Source organism: Octopus bimaculoides, chromosome 6 (assembly GCF_001194135.2).
Source record: "Octopus bimaculoides isolate UCB-OBI-ISO-001 chromosome 6, ASM119413v2, whole genome shotgun sequence".
Lineage (NCBI taxonomy): Eukaryota > Metazoa > Mollusca > Cephalopoda > Octopoda > Octopodidae > Octopus > Octopus bimaculoides.
In genome coordinates, this window is record NC_068986.1 from 71,236,978 (window position 1) to 71,247,149 (window position 10,172).

Genomic DNA, 10,172 nt, shown 5'->3' on the forward strand with positions numbered 1-10,172 from the left:
ACACATATATAGCTTGTAACTAAATATGATACAGTCGAGCTTCATTTAACGTCGTTGATATGTACTTCAAAAGAAAAGCGGCGTAAAGCGAAACGAACTTCATCATTTGTTCAACTAGCAAGAGTTACGTTTCTATGATATATTCTTATTGTACATTCCTAGTCAAAAACATCTAGAACCTTCAAACGTAAAACACCTACAATTAAAAAATGCTAGAAATAACTTTCAGAGATTAATAACTAAAAAGCTCAATAGGATAATAATTTAATTCATGAACGAATCTTAGGTTTGCTTCGTGAAATATTTTCCATCTGTTCATATAATTCCTTGCAACGCGTGTATTCAATTATTATTAACCTGTTTGATTATGAACTGCTTTATCTTTGAGTATTTTTTACAACGAAAATGGCCAAAGCTATCTGAAACTGAAAATCTCAGACAAGTCTTCAGTTTCGAGGTAGTTTTGCATCTTCACTTTTATCATCTTATTTAGAGCGATGCTGTTCTATCTCCGTGAAGTCTTCTTTACATATAACTTCACCACGAGATTCAAGTACCTTTAATGTATTATATTTTAGATATTATCTTACCTTAAAAGGTTTGCCTCTTTGTATACAGTAGATTCACAAAGACTATAATGTAGAGGACTTTTGTAAAATAAATTCATTTATTTATTTTTATTTTACTGAATTTTGAATGCAGCACGTTACAAAAAAAAAAGAAAACAAAACAATCAAACAAAACTTCAGTTAGACAGGCATACGCAAATATTTAGTTTGATTATATATTATTTCGCGTCGACTTTAGAACGAAACGACGTTAAGTGAATACTGCCTGTACTTGATCATACTTTGGTAACAGAAATGGAAGTTAATATGATATCTTGAATTAATATGACATCTTGATATCTCGTATCGTATAAATTTCTAGTTCGCAACACTGAATCATTTTACGACACTCTAATTCGAATGTAGTCCAGATAGTAATCTCTTAATTTTAACTATAGTTTTCTATTAATGTAATGCTGAATATATCTATACAGTGTTACATTTTGCTATACTATCATACACAACATTCTATTATTTTGAACTGTTACTGTTAATACACTGCCAGTCTAAGGGCAGCGAGCTGGCAGAATCGTTAGCAAACGAGACAAATGCTAAACGGCATTTTTCTGATTTACTTCTGAGTTCGAAGGCCGCGGAGTCGGCTTTCCCTTTCATCCTTTCAGTCGAGTACTGGAGGTCATTTATTCAACAACCCCTTCCATGAATACTGCTGGCCTTGTACCAAAATTAGAAAGAATTATTGATATATTGCCTCTGTAAGGCAGCGAGCTGGGAGAATCACTTATGGGTCGGACAAATCGCTTTGCGGCATTTCCTCCGGTTCTTTATATGTTAAGCTCAAATCCCATCTTTCATTCTTTCGAGAATCGATGAAACAAATTATCAGTCAACTATGGGCCTTGTCCCAAAATTTAAATGAATTAATAATGCAGTGCTCCGTATAGTTTTGAGTTATCCACATTAAAGGAAATATTACTTTAGTGTTTTTAATAGCTCGGTACAAGTAATAGAAACTAGGAATTTATTTTATTATAAAATATATCAATTTACCGTTCTATTTGAGGTTTTATTTTCACAGATCTGAAATGATTAAAAAAAAAAGCAGCATTAAGAAAGAATACGAAAACCTGAGCATCAAGCTAGATTAATATAAATTTTTATAACAAAAATTGATGAATGCAATATTACCACAAAACATTTTAAAACACATTTCATAACTATTCGCAGTATCATAATTCATTTATAATATGACCAGTCTTATTCTCCCTAAGCTCTCAGGCTGTCGGCACTTGCTTTTACTTCCATTTCTATTTCATATTTATTCATACTTAGGTACTAATTGGATTTATGGTATTTAAGTTCGTATATCTATCTCTTTCTAATAATCTTGATAATAGCAAATGGGAATTATCTTTCCACTTTTATATCTCATTAAATATAAGCTGATTCTTCGAGCTAAGAATAAAGATAATTGCTATCTTTTATCAATATAATCTACACTCCTATATCATAAAATCTATGAAAAATGACGCAAAATCAGAAAGCAGTTTTAAAATTAGGAAATATTCCAAAGTGAACTCACCATACAATCACATTTTTGCCAAGAAAATGAGTATAAAGGAAAAATAGATAAGAACAAATGCTATTTATCGTAGTGTTCTTCTACTACGGAAAATAACGACGAAAAATTATTTGGAGAAATAAAGTGGTGAAATAACAGGTATATCTTATTTGGACATTAAGAACAAAGAAGATGTAGTGTAAAGATCTGTGTGACAGACATGCTAGCAATATATTTAAATGGGAATGTGTGGTGTATAATTACTGCTGGATAGGAGTGATATCTGCAGTTATTTCTGTAGCAACTAATTAGCCGTATCACTGTCCTTTAGCAGTAAATATCACAAAGATAATTTTTCCTACCATATTTTCTTAGCTCCACCTTCTTTACGAATCCCTAATCACACCTATATTAATAAGTGATGATCATTTGAATTAAAATCGAAACTACGGGATCTTCAGTATGTCAGCAAATTTTATGTGATTGTTGCTGAATGCAGTAAACTGATTAATGTTTTAATATACTCGTATGGAAAGAAGGAATCTATTTGTTTTCCTTCGATTGGTTGAGGTATAAAACATAGTTTGAAATAGATAATAAACTAAGATCAAGCACGTACACTTCAAGTTTTTCTAGAAAACTGGTTGTCGTAAAGTTCTCATCTTAAATAATTTTAATATCAAACGAAAAGAAGGTGGCGAGATAGTAGAATCGTTAGTACGCCGGACAAAATGCTTAGCTGCATTTTGATCTGCCTTTAAGTTCTGAGTTCAAATGCCGCCGAGATGGACTTTGCCTTTCATCCTTTCGGGGTCGATAACATAAGTACTAGTTGAACACGGTAATCTATGTAATTGATTTAGTTGAACACTGGAATCTATGTAATTGATTTAGTTGAACACTGGGATCGATGTAATTGATATAGTTGAACACTGGAATCTATGTAATTGATTTAGTTGAACACTGGGATCGATGTAATCGACTTATCTCTCCCCCAAATTGCTGGCCTTGTGCCAAAATTTGAAATCAATATTAAAAGAAAAGAAGGCAGCGAGCTGGCAAAATGATTAGTAGGACACAAAATTTTTAGCGATATGTCGTCCGTCTTTATGTTCTGAGTTCAAATTCAGCCGAGTTTGACTTTGTCAGTCATCCTTTCGGAGTCGATAATATAAGTACCGGTTGAGTACTGAGGTCGATGTAATCGACTAAAACCCTTCCGTACAACTGCTGGCTTTGAAACCAATATTGAAAGAAAAGTTAAAGTGATGACCTGGCAGTATCGTTAGCACGCCGGTGAAATACTTAGCAGCACTTCTTCTGTCTATATGTTCTGAGTTCAAATTCTGCCGAGATCGACTTTGCCTTTCATCTATTCAGGGTCGATTAAATAAGTACCAGTTGAACACTGAGATCGATGTAACCCATTTATCTCCTTTCCCGAAATTGCTGGCCTTGTGCCGAAATTTGAAACCAATATTAAAAGAAAAGTTCTGTCAGTATAAAAATAATATGGCAGGACTGTGATAGCGTTTCGGAGCTTCTTATTCTAAAGATAGAGAGCCTGTTTCTAGACATTATTTAGTTATAAGGTAGGAATAGAAAAAAATAAACGAAAAAATATGTCTTTACCTGAGTATTATAACGTGGCTGATCAATATCTAAACTGTTTTTCTTTCTAGAAAACAAAAGTAAACAAACCATTAAATTGAAATCTACAATAACTAAAACAATGTTTCTATTAATTTCGATATAAACACCCTTTATTCATTAGTATACAATTTCTAAAATAAATCACAAATTATTTTACCAGTACTATTACTTATTGATCCCCTAGAGAACAATAGACAAGGTCTGTGCCAAAGTATTAGATAACTATTTTGATGAACGAAACAATTTCGATAATTTCTCCTATCTTCAGAAACACGTATATTTATTCCTGAATTAGTCATAGAGGAGGAGAGTCAATATCTATACTGTACATAAGGTGGCGAGCTGGCAGAAACGTTAGCATGCCGAGCGAACTGCTTGGTATTTCATCTGCCGTTACGTTCTGAATTCAAATTCCGCCGAGGTAGACTTTGCCTTTCATCCTTTCGGGGTCGATAAATTCAGTACCAGTTGTGTACTGGGGTCGATGTAATCAAATGGCCCTGTCCCGCAAAATTTCGGCCCTTGTGCCTAAAGTAGAAAAGAATATCTATATTGTACATATTCCTTCCGAGACCAGTGAGATCTATGCAATTGATGTTCAGCATGAATATCTCTCAATCGACATCCACAGGGGAAAAATGGATTGAAAGAGAATTTCAAATAAATATTACTACAGGAAGAAAAAAAAGGCGGCGAGCTGGCAGAATCGTTAGCACGCCGGGCGAAAAGCTTAGCGGCATTTCGTCGTCTTTACATTCTGACTTCAAATTCCGCTATGGTCGACTTTGCCTTATCTTTTCGGGATCGATAAAATAAGTACTAGTTGAACACCGGGATCGATGTGATCGGCTTACTCCCCTTCCCCGAAATTTCTGGCCTTGTGCCAAAATTTGAAGTTATTATTAGAAGAAAAAATTGGAAAGTAGCAAATGCAGGGGATGATGTAATATACAGTAGGTGTGACGGAAAAAAGATTTTGTTGTGAGGTCTAGTGTTCCAGATATGGCGGGAGCACTTCCTTATTGTATATCCTTGAAATTTGTAGAGAGTCAACATCTAATCAGCACTGAAGCATTTTCTGGTTTCAAGAAAGGAGGTTATTTTCTCTTGGCTTGTATTACATATGTGACACCACCATAAGAAATCGTCAAATAATGAATTAGTGTTTGCAAGTCTGGTTCAGTAGAATGGGTGAGATACAAGTTGGCTTTATTGACATAAACGATGAATAAGTTATTGGGAGATTTTTAGGTTGCCATGTCTCCATTCAAATACATATTTTCAGGACTTTTGTTCACAAACATCGAGGAAGTTTGGCGCGAGCTATCTTGGTTGTTTGTGGGTGAATGCAGGACGCTAAATGGAAAAGAAGGGTGCTGTTTATTTCAATGGGGAATTAAGCATTGTTAGAGGTTAATATACTGAAAGGAAAAAGTAAAGTGAATGCTTCTTACTTTGAGATGACATAGAAAATGAACAGAAGTAATATTATGCCCAAGAAAATACTGACTACAGCCACAATTATTTTGTAGTTGGTGAGTTGTTTCTTTAAACTATCTATCTCTTTCACTTTGGCTACTTTACTTTGACTTTTCGTCTTGTTGGTGGTACTACTACTACTACTACTACTTCTACTACTACTACTACTTCTACTACTACTACTACTACTACTACTACTACTACTACTACTACTACTACTACTACCACTACTAGTAGATGTGGTTATTGTAGCAGTAGTAGTATTAGTAGTAATCCCTTTTGTAGTTGAAATGGCATTAGTAGTAGATATTTTATTCAATGCAGGTGTTGAATCTGTAATTTGGCCTCTTGTAGTAGATGACACTTTCGCTTGAATATTTTGGCCTGTAGACATAACATTAAATTGGTATGCATCCGACCCAGATCCATCCGAATTTTCTTCTGTCTCGAACTCGACGGGAGTGGAAGATTTCAAATAGTCTGTAGTTGTTTTGTCAAGAAACGCAACTGTATATAAAAAAGAACAAAACAAAAAGTAATTGTTATTGATGAATAGAAAACGAAAACAGCAGATGACATAAAAAATTATCAACGTATAAGTGCGTATAATATATATACAAGTATAAATGCTTTCAAGAATCGTGTATTATCAAGAGTTTATGTACTATTAAATAAAAGACAGTCTGTTTTACTGGAGACAAGACATGGACTTGAATACATCTGCCTCAAACGGTATCATCAACACAATAGTTGCTCTTATATACAGAGTGGCCACAAAGTCACGCACCATGGGAATATCAAGTATGCTTTATTAGCGATGAAGTAATTAATCCATTACAAATGTTCAAAGTTTTCGTTATGTAACTCTAAACAAGTGTTCATACGGAATTTGAAATTGTGACGAACCCTCTCAAATAATTATTCATTGCCGTTGACTTGTTCATACGCTTCAATAATTCTTTGAAGAAGATGCCTTCGGTTACGAATCTTCTCAGAATACACAAGGGATTTAATGTAGCCCCAGAAGAAAACGTCTATGGAAGTTAAATCTGGTGACCGTGGTACCCATTCAGTTGGCCCGCGACGCCCGAGCCATCTTCCTGGGAAATGTTCATTCAGAAAATCACGAACCTGTAATGCATGATAGGGTGGAGCCCCATCCTGCTGAAACCAGACAGGATTTCTCCCTGCCAAGTAAATACACGCGAGGCATCATCTTGTTGCTAAGCACGTCCAGATACAAATCACCTGTTACAGAGCCCTCAAAATAAAATGGTTCAATTACTTGATTGTGTCACATTCCACACCACACCATTAACTTTCCCCCACCTTGTTGATTATCTGCCTCCATAAAATGAGGATTGGTTCGTGAGTAATAGCGGCAGTTGTGAAAAGAGAAAAAAGAATGTTAGCAATTTCACATATTGTACGATGGTGCGTGACTTTATGGCCACCCTGTATGTGTGTATATATATATATATATATATATATATATATATATATATATATATATATACATGTGTGTGTGTGTGTGTGTGTATAATGCGTATCTATATATATATCTTTAACATCCTGAAATTGTTTCACCTTCAAAGCTGCGGCCATGCTGGGACACCACCGTTAATATATATATATATATATATTCATAAATGTTATATTGGTGTGTCGGAAGATAAATTTAAGCACTGAAGTTTTAATCATACATCCTTCTTTAGGCATATAAATTAATAGAACACTTAAAAGTTGGACAATTATCAACTATATCTGGAAACTTTGAGCTTCAATAAAAAATAAAATATCCTAGAAATCTCATATTTTACAAACTTGGAGGCAAAAGATGTGATCTATGTATTGCAAAGTAAAGCAAAATCCTCGAAAACCGGGTTTTAAACATTAGATCAGAGGGTTGTAGGAAATACAGATACTTTAAAAACAACTGCATAACTGGTAAAGACATTTCCACCTGATTAGAACCACATATATGCTCAAACACTGATATTACTGCGTTTTAAACTGTGTTAGACCTTTTATTTTTCGCCATCTTTCCCATTATTCTCCTGTTATCGTTTTCTTTCTTAAGCCAGCATTTCCTTACCACCACTTTACATTCCATATTATTGCAGTTTAGTCCCCATTAATCATCCTTAACCGTTGTGTTCTTCCCCAATTTGAAATAAAAAGGTGTTTCTTCCAATTCATTCAGTAGCACACTAAAGATTTTCGGGTAGGCCACGCCCATCGGTGGAATATTCACATTTACAGAAGCGGAAGTATGAATATTTTTGCCAAATATTTATGTGGCCCTTAAAACCATGATAAATTATCTAGAGTTGTTTAATAAATGCATATACATTAGCTATTTCAGAATATACAATTTGTTACTCGTTACCCTATTGCATGTAATCATTACTATCAATTCTGCAAGAGGATTCGATTACAATCTCTTAGATAAACAAACTAATTAAGTCTATGTATTATTATATATGTAATCTTGCTCTAAAAGAATTTTACATTATATACCTAGAAAGAAAATATGGATATGACAACTGAATCACCATTTAGAATTTGTTGATCTTGTTGAAATAGTAACGGCACTTTAAATTCTGAATTCAAATCCCCGGGTTTGATACTGTGCATAACAATAATTGAGTGAGAATCGATTCAATCTATGACATTCTCCTTAATGCATGTGTGCTTTATAAAAAAATATTATTAACAATATCTTGAACTTTAGTGCATAAAGATTTGCTGCAATTTACCTTCTGTGCGTTCTAGGATACGATTATTCATCATTTCCACTATTAGAAAGGAAAAGTAGATCTTTTGTCAATCTTCATTATCCTAAACATGCTGAGCAACTTAACGAATAATACACTTATCCAAGGTATACTTATCCAAGGTATACTTATCCAAGGTAACAGTGAAAAGAAAACTTTTAAGTATACGTACATACATATATACATACATAACATGCATGCGTACATACATACATGTATACATATATGCATACATACATGTATGTATAGACACATATACGCACACGCACGCACAAACACACGCAAGCACCCACACATACATACACACATTATTTGGGGCTGAACTTCATTTATTGTTCCCATTTCGATTCGTAACCTGATTTGCATTTTGCCATAATAATAATTCTTTTTATATATTAATTATTCATAACGGTTTTATGTATTTAATAAGTCTAAATGTTATTAAGAATGTTGGACTGCTGTAGTCAATGAAGAATAAGATATTACAATAAAAGTAGGATAGGTTTACACATTATAAATTAAATCTAACTTGCATATCATCGCATATAACTTCTTTCGCCCAATGAACTTTCTTTACGTACAAAGTTTGTGAGAAAGATTTCTATTAAAAACCGTCGATTAGTGTGATTTATCCTACACTGACCGATATAGGATCAGTAAGCATATCTGTGATAAAATAATCCCCGAAATATAAAAAAGAATACGTTTCGCCATCATCTCTTTGGAATTAGACACTGGAAGTGATTAAACGGTTGAACAGATGCAAATGTTCTCAGCTCGACATTTGTAACTATTACTCATCGATCAACCAATTTAACTAGGCAATCAATTACGCTAAATCTATCACAAACATCATGGAGAAAGAAACTGAAAAAATTACGATCTCGAAATATGATTATCAAATATAATGGTACCGTATGGTTCAATAAAAACTTTGTTACTAAGGGTGGTCAGCCAACTTTGTTAGACTTTACATATTTTAAATTACTAAATAATGTCAACCCAAGTGCAAGCGACAGGTTGAAAAAAGTCCTCTTTAAGGCCTTAAGTTTCTAAATAAGCATTGAAGCTTTTCAATTGTCGGGATGTTACACTAGATTTATCCAACTCTCTTTATTACCTTAACCACTAACGTAACGAATTGGTAAATAATACATAAACTTTCTAACCATATCAGACATATTATCAACTACCTGACTCTGAACACCTATGTCAGGCTTTTTTAGGATTCGACTAATGATCAAAATTTCCACATTGCATCCTAGTTTTAAAATGATGTCCTGCCTTGAAGCAACTTTAAGGATTAAATCTATTACTTAACATCTAAATCGTGCCGTTATAAAAACAAAAATAAGATAAGAAACATAACCTTCTACTTGTCTCACTTAAACCATAAATACCACAGTTATATAATAAAAATACTGTCAAGCATTATTTTGTTATTCCAAACTTAACTTAGCATATTAGATAACCTCTAAACGTAGTAAACATAAAGCCGTTAACCAATAAAGTACCAGCACCTTACATTCTGGAAGCAAAATGAACGCCTAAAGATTTTGGGTACCAATATTTGGTCACTAATACAGGCAACATCAAGGCTTACGCAATTATGACCTCAAATATGAATATAATTTTGACGTGTATTCCTTTAAAAACCACGACAGATGTCTTTGGCATCAAACATTTGGTAGTTAAAGAAAGTTCCAATGTTATATCATCCTAAAGTGAGTGTACTCTCTAGACCTAAAGCATAACAGGAGAATGATAACTTTTGTAAAGTGTGGACCATGTAGAGCTTCCAGAATTTTTTTTCTAAAGACCATACTATTGAAATGTTATTTACAAAAGGTTCTGAACTACATATATCATTTCTGTATTCAGGTCACCAACTACAGACCTGGTTTCATAACAATGTTTTCCTTCTCCTTTGGAACAGCCACGACATATCGATGAAGGTGAAAGTCGATGATTTTGACATCATTCTTTGATGGTGCTGAATATTGGACCCTGTACCGAACACGCATCAATCAGCTTGACGCTTTTCATATGCGATGCTTGCGTACTATCTTCAACATAAAACCAAGCGATCATATTAATAACAGTAAGGTTCTTAAAGAATGCAACATATCAGTT

At 33.8% G+C, this 10,172-nt stretch overlaps 1 protein-coding gene across 3 annotated transcripts in view; it reads right to left on the reverse strand.

The window, feature by feature from the left end:
• Positions 1–10,172, reverse strand: part of LOC106873448 (uncharacterized) — a 37,315-nt gene that overhangs the window by 2,106 nt on the left and 25,037 nt on the right. For all 3 annotated transcript variants that reach the window (XR_001409875.2, XM_014920820.2, XM_014920807.2), the window contains exons 2-4: positions 5,238–5,769; positions 3,763–3,808; positions 1,620–1,649 (exon numbers count right to left, since the gene is read on the reverse strand). Coding sequence is in view for 2 of the 3 variants with exons in the window: in XM_014920820.2 (XP_014776306.1) it covers positions 1,620–1,649; positions 3,763–3,808; positions 5,238–5,769 (608 nt within the window). In the remaining variant the exon portion in view is untranslated. The remainder of the gene's footprint in view (positions 1–1,619; positions 1,650–3,762; positions 3,809–5,237; positions 5,770–10,172) is intronic.